Genomic DNA, 17744 nt, shown 5'->3' with positions numbered 1-17744 from the left:
CAACATTTTTACTATTTCAGTGTTTCAAGTGTTTCAGTGTTTCATTGCACTTGATGTCCTGAAACTGAAACAACAAATTTTGCAATCCTGCAGGTCTGACAGCTCTGCAGCTGCTCTGCTGCTTTGTTCTTTTTAAAAAATGAATATCATCATCTTCTTCCTTAGTATTTTTTCTACATTTTCAACACTGCAAATAATCTACCTTTATAAAGTAATGTAATGAGATCAGGATGAGAATACTTAAATTATTATTTTGATATTCTTTCTATCTTTGACAATATTTCTCATACTAACAAGACACATTGATCCTCAAAAAACATCTCCAGTAGAGAATGTACCATATCCATATAAAAATGCCATGACATACAGAGAGTATTTGCAATTGCAGCAAAAAAAAATGTGCTAACTTTGCTTAAAGCTTTTCAGCTTCTTTTCATCATTTTTACTGCCTCATTTAAGAAAGCATTGAATAATGCAAAGGTGTTTTTTAAACTGAAATGTATAGCTTATGACCTAGTATTTGCTATCTAATGTGAACAAACACTACCATAAGATGCTTAGCTTAGTCAGTGAAAAACTCCTGTGAATTTCCATGAGCTTTAAGTCAGACATTCAACCAAAATCTCTAAAAATTGTTTCCAACAATTCTGAGGCCATCATTTCTTCCTTAAAATGACACACCAACCTGCCTCATTCTTTTCAGATTAGGCTTTTCTTCTCTTCTGTCTGGGCCCTGAAGGTTACATTATTCATAAATGTGTATAAACCACATTTATTTCCATATTACACAAATACTCATTCCATTTCCTCTGAAAGTCTACTCCACATCTTTAGTACTTTTATTTTACATTGACTTTTAATATAGGTTTGTTCAGCTCCAGATTTTTAAGCCATCTGCTTGCCTTGCACAATTTATTCCAGGTATTTACTCATTTACTTCAGACACAGACACCGTATGAACACACACTCAGCTTTCTCCCCTGCCCTCTGCCACAGCTGCCACCCTACCCACCCGTGTCTGCAGCTGCTCTCGCAGCACCAAAGACCACAGAGGACGCTGAGGGCCCCTCAGAGGGTTTTCTAAAGCACAAACTCTTACAAGCAGGGTGAGGGGAAGCAGAGGAAGCTTCACCCTGGTGCCAGTGCAGCCTGCAGAGCTCTGACAGGTTCCCACCCCAATGGTAGGGCGAGTTTTATGGGGGGATCACTGTCAGCAGTTCTGCAGCAGGGGGAGCACCAGGGGGGCCTCTCACTGCTCACCCTGTGGGAGAAGTCTCCAAGCTGCACGCACAGTCCCGCTTTATTCTACAAACTACAGCCACAGATTTGAGGAGTGCAGATAAAAGCAAGCCCATGAGAAGTTTCAGATGTCAGGAGCTTGGACAAAGATCAGATGACTCTGCTCTGCCTGACAATTTGTTTTATGTCATCTGTCTGTAGTAAGCACTTTTTTTAAGTGGGTTGAAGTACCTCCTTTCCTACTAGTACTCAAGTTCAAACCTCCTCATCTAAATCCTAGTCTGCCCTCAGTTTGTTCTTGTTAATCAGGAATTCTTGGAACAACAGAAACACGTTTGTGTTTTTAGCACACATTATGTGTTTTCCATCTGTAAGACACTTATTTGAGTTACTCCCCTTTCCAACTGGCTAAGCTATTTTACTATTCTGTGTTGATTATAGAGATTTATTATTATATTCCTATTAAGAGTATGAGATGATATCAGGATTTCTGACTTCATAAAACAGGCCAAAGACACAGGGCAGCAGACATAAAATTCAGACTTAAATCAGTATCCTTTACACTTTTAGCACTTGTTCTCACTGGAACAAAACTTCAGAACAACTTAGCAATTTAAGAAACTCCTCCTCATCGAGGAAAGCCAGTGCACACAAGAGATGCTGACTACAGGGCATCCCTGTGACCTCTGCAGGGGCCACCTGCGAGGACACCCTGAGAGCAAACATGAGTAGAAAGGGGAAGAGCAAGGGGCAAGCTGGGCAGCAGAGGTGTGATTGTACCCCAGGGGGTCTGCTGGTCATAACAACTCGCTAATCAACAGCCTGACCCCCCTCCTGCTAAGCTGACACTGCGCTTGAGTTGATAATGCAACTTCTCAGCACCATGTTTCAGAACAAGTTGTACTTGGCACACTGCCATGGTGCTGAGTGATCCTTCTCCTGTGGGATTCCAGAGCTTCCACAAACACAACAGGTCACTTTCCGCTAATGTGACATAAAAGAAAGAGATTGAAAATGTCAGTGTTGACATTGGCTGCCTGATGAAATCAGTATGCAGGATCAAGCTCTGTTTACAAGGCCAGAGTTAAAGGGAACTCATGTAACTCCCTCTGCCCCCCGACTTCACCTCTCCCACACACAGACTCATCACCACACTGAACAGCTGGCTGGAGTCTGACCAGAATGGCCACACAGTAATGAATCTGAACGACTTTTAATAAGCACACATCCAGCTTTAGCATGAGCATGGCTGAGTACCAAATGCTGGATTGTCCTGCTGCCTGAAAACCAATCCTTGATGTCTGAATGTTAAGTATGAATGAGTAGAATGGCATACAAATAAACTGATGACATGAAAAAATTATCTAGGTCTTAACGTTAGAAAATGTGATCACAAACCTATGCAACCTGATTGTTGTGGTAGGATATTAACAGACAAACAAAAGGTTCTTAGTGCTTCTGACCCTTAAAGCCCACCTGCACTTTTAAGATGCTCTTGCTTCTTTCTTTCTTTCAAGCCTAACTCACACAATCTTGATTTGGTAGCACGTTTAGTGAAAAAAAGCAAATGACATTTCTGTCAGCAAAGAATCTAAATCAGACCTGCACTTAAATCTTTGTCAACTTTGTGTATTCCATTCAACAGCAAGAATTCCTATAGAGCTCTGTCTTAAGCAAAACTGAAAAGATCTTCTGTTGGGTCTTGCAGCCTGGTTTCGGTAGCAAATAAAAATACAGTGTATTCCTCTAGGGAAGTACTGATATGAATCACCCTATTTAAGAAAAAGTGTATTAGAAGAGAATGAATCACTGTTTGCTCTATGAGCACTCCAGCACATTGTAGGTACAAGTATTATTCATCCAGATGTGTAGTAACTTCACTAGAACACTCAATTCTTAAGGATTTTAGTCACAGACACATTCTCCTGGAATTTGTAACTTCCTTACTTTGAGAACAGACATTGCATTCTGTACATACTGATACAAACACAATCCCTGTAAGCCAAATAGTCCATCTAGTTCTACCAGGTGCCTGTATCTTTTTTCCCTGGTGCTCTGCCCACCCAGACTGAAAATGCTCAGTCACAGTTGACCCTGGAAGCAAAACAAGCCCAGGTTACCCTGCAGATGGAAGATCATAAAGCCCAGAACCACGGCTGGGTTAGAACAAAGAATAGTGACTGACCTAGTCAAGAAATGTTTGGCCTCGTATATCAAAAGATTGACTTTATTTAGTTCTGCTGTTGCTGCTAAATTGATACGTAAGGAAAAGAAAAGAATGATGAATTCTCATGCTTTAGAAATGTAGTAATTCCACAGATAAATGTTATTTTCCATTTCTAGAAAAGATGGGCAAGAAAATAAACATTATCAGGATAATTTCTTCCTTTCTTCCCTGCCAATTCATGGTGAATAAATCTACAAACTATTTCAGTTTTCAAGACTGAAAATATACATGTTAGCAGTTTAGTTTCAAGCAAAGATATACCTTTAGGAAAGAAAAAAGGAAAAAGTATTTCAAGAAACAATTGTAACATTTTCCTAAACTAAGCCACTATTTACAATTAATTACAAAAAGTAGTCTATTAAAATACAGCTAAAACCATCTGCACCTGATTTTAGCCTAAAGGTCTTAATTGTAAACAGTTTGCCTCTGTAATAGGATAAATGATATCTTTAAAGTTACTAACTTGTATGAAAATGGAAATGATCACTACTTGCCAACAGGATGGAAGAGGGACAAAGTATGTTATTGTAATTAGGGACTTGTATCCTCTTTCTGCAAAAACAAAAATCCATTTCTTTTCCCAGAAGACTAGATACAAATATTTTTTATTCTATCAACTATAATCATATGAGTATATAACATTTTTCATTCCAGTAATTTTATGCAAGAAAAATTCTGCATTTGAAATACCAGTCTCTTCTATCAACTGATAATAAATTACTTATGCAGTTCACTATTAGGCAAATAGTGCTTTGATCCAGCTGACAGACTGTTGGAAAAGTAATTGGTAATAAAATACATTTCGATATTTTGGAGGGACTGGTCCCATCAGCCTGTCTGGGCCGAGCACAGCAGCTCTGGGAATTAAGTTCACTTTATAAAGTGTCAGTGCTGGGTTCTCCAGACACCCACAGGAGATGAGATGGGATTCTCCCTAAGAAGATCCTCTCAAAATTAGATTTGTCCATGTTTGCATAGAACCTAAAAGGAAATAAAAAATATAGGATCTTTGTCTGTTAAGTTTAATTATTCATAGTGCCTTTAGTTTAGTTTACAGATTATTTTAATTTTAATTGATCTTTTAATTATTAATATTTCCTGTCTACAGAAGATTAGAAAACCATTTGCTGCAGGTTTTGCCTGAATAAAAACTGTCCTAGAAAGCTTACAATGGCTTACAAGGTGTTAGTGAATATAGAAAAAGATACTTTTTTTTTAATTTTAAAGAATTGGTGCATCTAGAGTCAGCTACTCTTGCAAATTCTGAAACACTTTCCAAAGTCCCAGAAAGCAGTAAGTGCTGGAGCTCACCCCTGATGTCCTGTGCCCACAGCTGGCTGCGTTCCAGCCCAACGCACTGACTCATGAACTCAGTGCCCTCTGCCATTCTTACAAAACCTTGTGCTTGCGTGTGACACACGAGTTTGGGGCTCTCCTAAACAATAAGTTTCTCGACTCTTGTTCTTGGTTGTCAGCTCATCACCCGTGAACTCCCTGCAAATCTTTCAAAAACAAGCCAGGACAGTTGTGTTCACTCAGCAGTGTCAGCACCTTTCGGTCAGGTAATGCTCCCAGGGGGAGTCTCTCTCACTAAAGACACTGTCACAGGGGCAAGGTCATTGCTCTTTCTGACAAGCCACAAGAATAGCTCTGCTAGTGCTTTAAAATTTAGAGAAATACATAAATCTTTGGCACTCTTACTTCTGCTTGCACAGGCAGGTTGTGGCACCCTTTTTCCCCTTCAAATTTTCAAATTTCCTAAACACCTGGAATCAGACAAATGAAGGTCACTTACAAAAACCTCATTTTTTTTTCCTTTTATAATTCTAGATATCTAAGAGTAATATCTCTCTTTTTTTTTTTTACAAATTTCATCTTGATATTTTCACGCATCAATTGTTACATATGCACAAACATTCCAATTTGTATAGACAGATCATAACCAATTATTTCAGCATTCTGTAGATTCAACAGCAAGCTCAAAAATGTACCAACAGCTATGGAAATAAAGTGCACCTTTTTTTGCATGAGAATTTAGGCAAGCAGATCCAGACTTCATATAAACATCCACGGGTGTTTTAGAAGAACTTGTAAAAATATGGTTCTTATGAGAGATTCAACAGGGCAGGCTGTGTTTGGAATCAAACAGTTACAGTCTTTGTCACCTGTTCTTCAGTTTTGAGCAAATTTATATCTGAGTTTTAGCAAAGCAGCTTTAGATATCACCAGCTTTCAGTGTTTTGATATCCTAACCAGTTGGAGCTTGTCAAACATTAAGAAATATTTCCTGTAACATTAATCAAGAAATCATTTCACAAATATGATCCTAGAAAAAGCACACGGAGTCATATCTGTGTGAAGGCACCAAAGTTCAGAGATAAGGCAGGTGACAAACGGACAGAAACACCCAATTTCAAGACACAAAACTTTTAAAGTAACACAAATACGAATTGCAAAACCTTTCCTGTCCCTGTTAAGTGATCTTTCCATGAAGCTACTCTTGATTTGTTATGCAGCTAAGAACAGAATCAGTCTCATAGGAAGTGGAATGAAGTTACTCATACTATAAGTAACTTTTTCGCAACGAAAGAACAATTTCACCTCCCATTTTGCTCTTCAAACTGGAAGATAGATTTCTCTTTCCAAAGCTTGCAGCAGGAAAACCAACATGCAGAAGGACATGACTCCACCCAAGCCTCCCATTTTAGGCTGCACCCACTCCCAAAATAGCCGTGCTTGTGCCACGCAGTTCACTCCAGCAGCTCCAGTGGAGAACTGCACACAAATATTGGTGTGGAGACACAAGAAGGAGAGTATTTTAATAACTGTGTGAATACTAACAATATAAATTCATATTTACAGTTGGATAAAAAACCCAAGCATGTTTACCTAAGAAATGTAATAGTTGTTTACAAGAAGTTGGAGAATGAATACAATTAAACACGCACTTTAGCTTTGCCCATGCAAATGTGAGCAGCCTTCAGCAGTTGTCTTTGTTTTCTGTACTTATTCATTACTCCAACACATAATTATTTTAAAAATATCACAGTGACATGATGTTGTTTCAGAATATATCTGGTATTTATTTGAAGACTGATCTCTGTCAGCTCTCCCATGAAATGGAAGAAATAAAATTTTCTACGAATGAGCCCCACCCAGTCAAAGCAACATTTCTTTTACTATATAGCAAGTTCTTCCACTCCTAAAACTTGGAAACACATCAAAACCACTCTAAAAATACCTTGTTTCTTTTTCCACACAAGAGGCAAAGATAATTTAAGTGATTTAAGTGTGAATATAATCCAACAACCCATTATCAACATTATATTAAACAATCCCTAATTGCAGATATATTTGCAATGCTATTCCCAAAAGATATTATGAAACACTGTTCTGTTTTTTCACATCTTCAGATTTATGATCAATAATAACGTTAACTTCATTAATGACATTTAAATCTTATTGCCACAAACAGGCAAACTAGTTTGCAGACTTTGTAACTACCCATTATAGTTTCCTTTGGTTCCTAATCCAAAAAGAAGTGAATTTCCAGAGACAGAGGCTTTGCTGGATCACAGACACCGTGAGTCTTGTATAATTAAAAGATGAAATTCCTCTGAGGTCAGTGCTTTTCAGACCCAGAAACACGGGGATGGCAGAATGTCTCTTGCATTTGATAATGAGGTATTTGCCCTGGCAACGACTGAAAAAGTGTTTTCAAGATAGAGAAATGTGTTGAAACAGTGGAGGATGTGTTTCTTAACTGAGTAGGAACATGAGATATCTGGATGAAGATAAAAGGTTTTTGACTTAATCAAGAGCAGCAAAATAAACAGGAATAGAGGAAAAGATTTTGTACTGAAAATTGCCATGCATTTTCTATTTTCCCAAGTTTCAGACATTTACTTTCCCTTTTATCTTCAGCAATCTGAATGTTATGTTAAGATATTTATGACCCAAATTATTCTCTGTCTTTTCTTTTGTGTATGAAAAATTAGGTTGATTGCTACATCAATGACAGAGTGACCCATCAATAGAAAATAAATCTTCTAGATTTCAAAGAAGCTGTGAAAAAACCAAGAAAAATCAAATTCAATCTAATAAAAACAACAATAATTTGGGGACTACAATGTAGTTCTGAAAATGTGTATCAACAAAGGTGAATTTTATATCACATCCTAATTGTCAGACTTGGAGGAAATTTTAATTCAGAAAGAATGAAATTTCAAAAGTACAATGACTGTACTCTCCTTGTAAAGGTTTGTCTTTCTTGTATTATTATTATTAGCTTATGGACTAACAGACTTTGAACAAATTTTTGATTGATTCTGTGCAAATGCCATCAATTTTTTTGTCAGCCTTGCCATTAATAGACTTTGCCCTTTTATCTTTATCTTCCCACCTCAGTTTTCAGCTCATTTGAAGTGTCGGTTCTGGGGTTTACATTACAATGAACATTTACTTAATTATTTTAAGTTTTATCGATTTTCCTCTTTTTTTTTTTTTTTTTTACAAGTAAAAAATCTGTGAGCAACAAAGAAATCAGACAGAGAAACTGTAATAATGACCATATTCTCCTACTGACTTGTGCTGAAAAAAGAAGAAAAGCTATCAACCAATAATTCACGTATATTTGTTTTACTTTAGTACCATATCCCACTGTCAAACTTTGCATGTTTTCCACTGTTGTTATGGGAATAATTCAAGACAAAAAGCTTTCCTAAATGCAGTGCCACAGACCATGGACCCAAATTTCAGCCTAACCACTGAATGAATCTGGGATCCAATTCCAGTAGAATGTTCCCTTTACCAGAGCAGGCGGGACTGCAGGACTGACTCAGCGATAACGATCAAACCCAGCCAAGCACGGACGTCCTTTCTCATAGTATCATGCATTTTTCTTACACATCGTCCCTTTCAAGTACAGACGAGGCCCAGCTCTGCTTAATTTCTGAGATATGACATGATCCTTCCTCAAGAACAAAAGCATTTAAACTCACATCCTTTCTTAACGTTAAAGTGATTAACATGTTACCTCTTGCTAATTTTGTGACTCAAAGAGCAAGATATTCAGCATTGCTCATTTCTGGAATTTTGTTAAGATTTATTTACTTTTTCCACTAGTGCAGCAATCGCAACCTGTATGAATTGAGACACTAAATAAGACACCATTTCTATAAAAATCTTTTTCAATACCCCTATATATAAAAATATAGGGCCAAATACTACTCTTATGCAAGAGTAAATCAGGAGCAACTCAGTATTTCCATATTTAATTTGCAGATTGTTAACTTGAGCTCTGCTTCTCCAAGTTTCATCACTGAAAGAAATACCTGCTCCTATAACCTGGAGGTGGCAGAAGCAACCACTCATCCATTTCAGAGGAGATTCCAGCTCAAGCTGTACTAATATTTACCCTTAAGATAGCAGCATAAAGATAGAGGGACCATAAATTTTTAACACAGGGAGAATTGCTGAGTAATGTAGGATTAATGTAACTGTTTAGTTTGTTTATTTATTTGATCTTAGAATGTGAAGGACTAACTAAGGGTGGATAGAATATATTAAGAATAGGCAAACTATTAAAGATCTCCCTTATCTCTGCTCTACACATCCTAATGCCACCAATTCTAGTTTTATTACTTCAGTTCCAATCTTTCTACAAGACAAATAATTGCTCCCACTCTCTCTCTGTGGCATTCTTAATGGGTAAGAAAATATTTTTGCCTTCCTTCTTTCATTCTTTTTCCTCATTTCCCCTTAACTTCTCAGATTCCACTTTGATAGTCTCCTAAAGATTTTAAACCACCCTGCATATCAGTGACGCTGCTGTTAAACAGGGTTAACAAGGTCACTTTGACAGGACCAGAAGCAATGTTTGTTTTGAAACCGAGTGCTCTGTTTAAATCTGTTTATTTCTGCTCCAAGTCGAGGCACTTTGAGCTGTCAGGATGACTCAGAGCAAAGTTGCAAAGCCTCAGTTCTACAAAGAGATTAGTCACTTTGTTTTCTTGCACTGAGCTGCTCTGAGTCAGCTACAAATTGTTGCACATCGACTACCTGGGTACAGCTTTAAATGGTGCAGGTAACTCCAGTGCAAAGTTCTGAAAGAAAAGCAGTCTCAGTATATCTAAGCAAATAATTGACCAGGCCTATCTTCTCCAACATAGAACTGAGTTTGAGACCGAAAGAAATTAGAACTGTATTGATTTACAATTTTTCCCTTAGTCAAGGAGAAACTTCAGGCTTAGTGGTCAGAATTTCCTTCATAAACTGCCTGGAGATGAGAAATACATTGATATGAAAGAGAGTGATCTAAATGTATACCTTGTACATTTTATCTTCAGGAATTTTAGGATAGTTTTGGAGAAGTTTTTATTCCAAAAAATGAAGCAGTACTTTATTACAAAATATATCAAATGCCTTTCTGGAAAAAAAGAGAGGTAAGCCTGTTCTAATCTAGTGTGAAAAATAATATAGAGATGCACTGTCCTTGTATTATTATTATTTATTTATTATGTTGTAGTGATTATGCAAAATGGTTATGCTAACTTTGCTAAATACTAAGGTCATTAAGTTGCATATTGTACAAATACACAGAAATAACACTGACCTGCCAACAGTACTAAGTAACAGAATGCTCTGTTACTGAAAGGCACAGTAGTAAGGAAAGTCCTGAAAGACATGAAGTAGTTGATTCTGCCCTGACACAACGTATTTACGCACTTTTCTCTCCTCTACTCTCAGTCACATCAAGCCACAGGTACAGAGGAAAATTATCTTATTCTCCAACATGCATCAGTACCAAGAAGCACTGAGTTAATCTAGACTGATGTATTAAAAGTAAGTACAACATTAAAAAAAATATATAAATGATGTATCTTTCAAAACAATCATTGGCTTCCTAATAAACACTGGTACGTCGTAATTTTTATAATTATGATAACTCATTGGTCAGTCTATTCTTCATTTTTTGTAAAAGTGGTGGAAAGTAAAATTTGGCAAGCATAAAAAAACAGCAAGAAAACTAGAACAACTGAGCATCAGGAGGCGGAGCAAACACTCAGCAACAATCTCCTGTCATTTCAATGTATTGCAATATGGTTTGTCTCCTGGCTTTACTATAAATTACTTTCTTTTGTAAAAAGTTTTAGTTGTTGTGAAAACTGCCTGTGAATCTGTGAAAGCTCTGTCTGAAAAACAAACGTAGGTGTAAGGATCATACAGAATGGAATTTCAGGCTACATACTTAAAATTAGATTGCACAACCTATATCTGTGCTGGTTACCCAAGCTGTCCTACAGGCTAAACTGAGCAAATTGGTATTTCCTCATGCATTTCCTCCTGCATTGATAGGAGCATAATTTGTTCCTTAAGTAAATGGTTCAGGTAAAATTTTCTGGAAATGTCACTGTAAAAGTATAGATGTCTAACACTGAAACAACAAACTATTCAGCATACACTATCCTGTCCACTATAGATTCTTCTTCTTCATAAACCAGGAAAGAAAGTAAATATTTTTTACTGCCAGGCTTCACACAGAATTACTGTTGCTACCAAATTAGGTATTCTAAATGCTTGGTTTCTAATTGGCTACCAGAATCATTAACCTCCTAAAACATCAAGAACAACGAACGTTTGCATTGCTAGCTGATCTAATGTTAACAAATAACTACTTTAATCTCAAATGTATTTACAGGTAAATCACTGTTCATCAGCAAAATCTGCTGCCTGAATCTGTTAAAAGTCATTGCAGAGATTAACTAGCTGATTGGCTGATTGACTATGTTATTCTTAAATTTAACAGAGGAAAAGTTTATTTTTGTTGGTTTGCACGTGAGTGCAACTCATTTGCTTGAAAAATTCATAAGAACTCAGATTTGTTTAGCCATGTTCTATTTGGTGGTTATTGCTAAGTCTGCCTGGAATCAAACTTGAATGGTCCTTTGCAAGCCATGTATGTGTTGCCGATATCTTCTCTCACTGCAAAAGATTTGCTTCCTATAGGATGAAAAGTGAGTGCCCAAGGAACAAACATTAGTTTCAGAGCTGACAAGTGAGTACAATGTCCCACCTACCTACACATGGGCGGAGAAACAATAATCCAGGCATCTGACAGTCACAGAGTTGTGTATGGAAGTAGTAAGGCATTCCTGCATTCTACTGTGTCATCACACCGCCCTTCCTGAAAGCTGTACTAAGGGCCTTAAATTAATGAGCAGATCTCGAAGAGACATTATTTACTTCTATGAGCAAGGGGAGAAGTTGTGGGAATTGGGATCGGAAGTAAACATAATCATCATTCTGCTCCGTTCTGTGTCGGCACAGGGAGCTGGCTGGACACGAGGGAGGGAACGTACTCTATCTGGCAGGGGCTGATGGCACACTCCCAGCTTGTGCAATGCTACAGCTCAGGGGAAATATGATTCAGAGGCTGCCTCTGAGTCACGACTTCTCCCTGAGCTCCTCCGAACGGGCATGGCCACGTTTTGTCCCATCCTGGAAGCACCACAGGGATCCGGCTCACCCTGAGCTCTGAGGTGTGTCAGCAAGCACTCTGTGAGAGGCACCAAAGCACTGGGCACTGCTTCCCTTTGCAATAATTAAACCAGACTAATATATATTAGCGAAAAGGCAACCCCTCCTTGCTAGTGACTTTAAGCACTTGGTGTTGTCCAAGATATCTATGTTGTCCTGCCACACATTTAAGATAATTCCTTACGGACCGACAAGATATATCCACTGCACGTTTGGGAAGGGGAGACGCTGATTCCCTGGAGCTCAGGGCATTCCCGCAGCCCAGGGCAGTCCCTGGAGCTCACGGCATTCCCATAGCCCGGGGAAGTCCCTGGAGCTCACTTTGGGAGCGCCGCGCAGGGCACCTCATCCATCCGTCCTCTGCACTCAGCAGAACGGACGTGGCAGCTCTGGCCAGAGCTGCTCTAGGGACACGCGGCTGCCCAGGTGCCAGAGCCTGTCCCCGGGAGCGGCTGGCAGTGCCAGAGCCTGTCCCTGGGAGCGGGTGGCAGTGCCAGAGCCTGTCCCCGGGAGCGGGTGGCAGCGCCAGAGCAGCGCAGAGAGCAGGAGATGATCTCTCACACGGGTGGCAGGGCTGCGAGAGGAGGGAGGAAGGTTAAGGAGCATCAAGGAGCTCTAGAAAGAGTCTGGTGGAACCAAGCTCTGCCCTCCCTGAGATGGGAGCAGGAATGACCACCAGAGAAAACCCACAATCAGAGGCTTTCCCCCTTCTTAAATATGTTGTCCCATGGGCGCTACCATCCTGATGGCTGGCACTGGCTATGCTGGACGTGGGGAAGCTTCTGGTAGCTCCTCTCAGAAGCCACCCCTGTATCTCCCCCTACCCCCAGTTACCCAAACCTTGCCACACAAACCCAGTACATTCCAACCCTCGCCTCTGGGAATCTAAGAATTACCATTAAAATGTACATTCATCACAAACTTCACTTAACATCAACAAAAAGACTTCCCCGCATCAAAATCAAAATAATATCACAATGCCAACAAAAATGGGCAATTTACACAAAATCCTCCCCTCCTCCCTTTACCACAATTACAACTAGCCTGGTTGCTTCAGTAATTTCCAATCTTAATGACCTGGACGTATGGCCAAAAACTGTGTATCGCAAAAGGGCACATTAACGTTTCTTTCACTAGCACAGTTGCATAATATTTCACGTAATCCCAAAGCTGTATGTCCCAAACAGCAACTGTCCACTAATAGGAAAACAAACAGACAGAATAATCTTACTATTCATTCATGATCCAGTGAGAAAACGTTGTGCAAATGTGAGTGTGTGCCTTTGAAAAACAGCACTCTGTGGTTCTTTTCACTGCGTGGTGACACCATCCCCAATGACACAAAACAGTAAAGAAACCAAGTGTCTGAGTATTTTCTGTAGACAATTATGTGATAGGATTAGATAGATGGTGAAAGGAGTATAATGGAACAAGTAAACAACCAGATCCTCATTATCAGAGAGGTGCTGAGCACCCACAGCTCCCTCTAAATTAAACTGGGAACTCTTTAATATGTCTGCCTTTAATCTTTGTGCCTGAAAATCTTAAATTCAAATCTATACATTTTCATAAGTGAACATCACCATAATTGCTGTGAAGGTTCCGGTATGTTATTTCAACAGAGCAAGGAAGGCCTGGATGAGAACTACGAGTCCATGTAGCTGGAAATGCCTGGAAATGCACGTGTAGGGGGCTCTTGGCACACAGTGGATTCTACGCAGCTGTAGAGATGAAGGAAGCCCTCAGGTTGGCTTTACAATGGTTTTTATATAACCCTTGATACCAAAATGCATGAAATTCTTAGTCATTAACAGATTTCCCCCTAAAAAAACTCTTTTGACAAAGGGAGGAATTACTCTTTCCATTTAATGACTAAGGGATCGAAAGACAACAGATGGAGAGATTTGCCCAGGCAAACCTGCTGCAAACTGAAGTGACAGCTTAAAATTCCTGATCTGTGCCTTAAACAGAGGGTATTATTGCCCTCTGAATCTTGGCTGAGAAATGTCATAATAATTTCATTTTCTTATTCCACTGACATACAATGGATGGGGAAGTTTCCGTGTTTGCAGAGTAACCTGGGATAACTGGTTAATTTAAAACCACTATTCTATTTGACTTTGTGAGCTAACTTTGCCTCTTGTAAAAACCACGTATGATCACACCATAGAGCAAGACTGTGAAGAAGTTAATGAGAACAGGCTACTTTGGAGGTGTAAAGATAAAATGAGACTTCTAGGAGAAGAGTTTGGGCCATAAATATACAGTATGAAGAATTACATTAATTTATTTAGCATAAATATTTAGAAATACATGATTAGTGAAAATGTAATGCATACAACTAAGAACTATGAACCTTACCTTGCACTCAACATCCTTTGGTGGTTCCTAAATACTTCTGTAATATTTTTATTCTGAATTCCTACAGAGTTAATTTCTCCCAGTAATATGGAGTTCCTTTTCTTTTATGAACATGTCACAAGTAAGACTGAGTTAGGATTGTATTTTACTACTCAACAAAACTGATTTGTTTTCTGTCATTTATTGGGTAATTACTCCCACAGATGCAACTGAGGATGGGCATAATATAAGCTGTTGTAACCAGGAGAAATGAGCAATAAATCACATGATATCACATCCAAAACCATTCACCTCTTATATCTTACCTGAATTAATAATATCACTCTTTGTGGAATTTCATGGACACTTACAGGAACCCATTCCTTGTCCCTCAGTCCTTCAGCAGCAGATGACATATTTGTCCCTCCATTTGGCTCAACAATGCAACTACCAGTGGCTCAATTGCTTTGTATTACAGGCATTGCAGCCACTTGTGGAAACTGTAATGAAAGAAATGGTTTCATATTTCTGGCCCCTTATAGTGCCTGCTTCATGCAGACACTTGGTAGGGGAGAAAGAGCAAATACGTGAAACACAAAGCAAACATACCTCCAGCTCCAAGAACTACAGGTTCTTCAGGTCTGGTGAAGATCAAGAGACATGAAGAGGGAACCTTGATTTCCCTTTACAGCTGCTGAAAGACAGTGCACCAACAGTTAGTGAAGCATTTCATACTCGGGCTATGTGGGTTTCTGTGAGTAAAACTGAAGAATATAAAGCTGATTATATATAAGAGCAGGGCACTGACTTTACAGAGCGAACTCTGGCTGTGTGCCACCCCAGTGGCCAGAGAAACAGTGAGATAGAAACCTGCAAAAGTCCATGAAAGTTATAATCATTTGTGACAAAAGAGATAATAAAATTAGATGCTATTCCATATCTAGACAATTATTTAAGTAATGGAAGGAAATAATACACTAACAGGTATTCTTACGTATTTCATATGAGTTACAAAAATAAAAAATCATTACTTCAGGAAATCAGTAACTTTCATTCAATAACTGCACCAAAGACTCTAAACCATATTTATTTGGAGAGAAAACAAATTAGGTATTCTTCCTTTAATGAAAGTTGAGAACGAGTATGCAAATTATAGACTAGCTTGCAGTTTCGGGAAGTATTTTTTAAGAGTCACATAGAAAAACATGAACAATTGAAGTTTTCAGGAAGTCTAAGCGCTCCTTTCAAGCCAGGGAGCGCCCATTGGAAAAATCTGTTTCTATCAGCTCTGTCTTTGCCGCTCCCCACGGGTCTGATCACGCTCGTCCACCACTCCAAAACTCTGCCTGACTGAATTATGCATATGTTGCTTTCTCAACTCCACAGCAAAAACATTGCAAGTGCAATGCAAGAGCAAAGGACTTTAAAAGAGACCAGAAAACAGTGATACATTTCTTCCGACAGACACAGCTTATTCATAGTTACTGTCAAGCAAGCCCAGAGGTTGATGACTAAAAAAAAAACATAAACAAAAAAGAGAACCCAAGCCCTTTCTTTCAAATGGTTTCCTTTCTTCCTCCCACGTGTATCCTTCAGCAACCAGGCAGAATAAGCATGCAATGAACATAGTTCACCTTGCTCCATACATTAAAACCAGTTTAAATTTTCATGTAAAACTATAGAAGGAAACCCAAACAATATATGGAAATGCACAAGCAGTCTCAGCCTCACCCAACTGACAGACCAGGTAGAAAAGAATGAAAAATAAAAGGAATACATCTTTAAAAAACAGTTTAATTCTACCAGGGTCTATCAACAACATAATGCAGTATAATTGTATAGTTAATGCATGACAACATTGTGTGGCAGAGTCAATGTTAATGGGGAGTTTAGTCGTGTATTTTTGTACCAACATGTCTTTAAAAACTCAATTTAATCTCAGTTTCCTAGTGTTTATAAACTTGTTTTGGAAATAATTACATTTCTGTAGTTGCAACTTATTCACTGTATTGCCATAACACTTTGGAGCTCTAATCACAGACAGGAACATACTGTGTTAGACGCTGTAAAAACACAAAACAAAAAGAGCACAGTTTAAACACATGCTGAGCAGGCAGCGAACAAATAGAGAATAGAGAGTACGAAAAAATAATGAGGCATTAACAATCAATACAGCAAGTACAAGACTCGGCATGCCAGCTTCCAAATTGAGTTACTGGAGACTCCAAAAAATATGCTTTCCCATACCTCAGAGTCAGAATGAAAGAAAACACAGAGCTATTTATCCGAAAACAAAACAAGTGGGTGGTGTAAGCTGGTGTCAGGAATTGTTGAGAGTTGTCATCTCATAATGAATCATAGGTGAGGTAGCCAAAGAATGACCTTGAAAGCAAATCAAAAAAGTAAAGAGACGTGTGGTCAAAATTACTGGCTTGGGAAATGATCTTCGCAGTGGTGTTACGGGAAAAGGATTATTTTTACACTTGACATGACTGGTTCACACAAACTCCTAACTCAAGTGAAACGTACCTTTGGCAGGGTTATTAAGAGTGAGAAGGCACCAGGGACAGCATCAGTGGCCAACACCCTGCCCTGCCCTGTGGATTAAGTGCCCCACACAGCCCAGGAACACGGTTTGGGTTTTGAACTCGGACATTGTGCTCTGTGAGGTCACCAGAGAGCTGGCAAAGGCAGGGGTTAATTATGAGAGGAAGAAAGTGCTGGGGAGGTGGGCAAAGGGCTGGAAGTGGCTCCTGCCTTTGGAATGGTGGGACAGCCACATGTACAATCTTAAGCTCTGCCAGGGGAGGTTTAGGTTGGATATTAGGAATTTTCTACAGAGAGACTAATCAGACATTGGAATGGGCTGCCCAGGGTGGTGGTGGATTCACCATCGCTGGAGATTTTTAAGATGAGACTGGATGTGGCAGTCAGTGCCATGGTCTAGTAAGCACAGCACTGTTGGACCAAGGGTTGGACTTTATCTTGGTGCACTTCCAACCCGGCTGATTCTATGTGGTAACGCCTCGTGCTGTATTTTAGCAATACAATTAAATCTAGATGGAGCACGGAGATTTTTACAGCACTCAAGTGCCCACTGACTGTGAAACAGAAAGATTTTGCTCCTTGCTCGTCATATTTTGATCTAAACCCCAGGGATTGTGTCAGCGGCCTGTGTGGATCCCAGACATGGAGGATCACACAGCAGCCACGGGAGAAACGCGGGTTGCTCGCTGTGCCCAACCCAACTGCGACCGGCAGCGGACAACCCGGAACCCGTGACAGCTCCGCAGTGACACAGCAGTGTATCTAAAAAATAAACAACCCGCTGCAAGTCAACAGCACCGCCAGCGCAGGCGGGGGGGCAAGGGGGCGCTGTGGGTGCCGTGAGAGCTGTGAG

General features: G+C 39.4%; 1 protein-coding gene across 1 annotated transcript in view; it reads right to left on the bottom strand.

Moving 5' to 3' along the window:
- The window catches only part of NXT2 (nuclear transport factor 2 like export factor 2), a 48025-nt gene extending 33234 nt beyond the window's left edge, over positions 1–14791 (bottom strand). The window contains exon 1 of the mRNA XM_050310667.1: positions 14671–14791. Coding sequence (XP_050166624.1) covers positions 14671–14760 — 90 coding nt within the window. The 5' untranslated portion in view covers positions 14761–14791. The remainder of the gene's footprint in view (positions 1–14670) is intronic.
- Between the last annotated feature and the right edge of the window lie 2953 nt (positions 14792–17744).

Source organism: Myiozetetes cayanensis, unplaced genomic scaffold (assembly GCF_022539395.1).
Source record: "Myiozetetes cayanensis isolate MyiCay16 unplaced genomic scaffold, myiCay2020 scf15, whole genome shotgun sequence".
NCBI lineage: Eukaryota > Metazoa > Chordata > Aves > Passeriformes > Tyrannidae > Myiozetetes > Myiozetetes cayanensis.
This window is presented reverse-complemented; position numbering and strand designations above follow the sequence as displayed.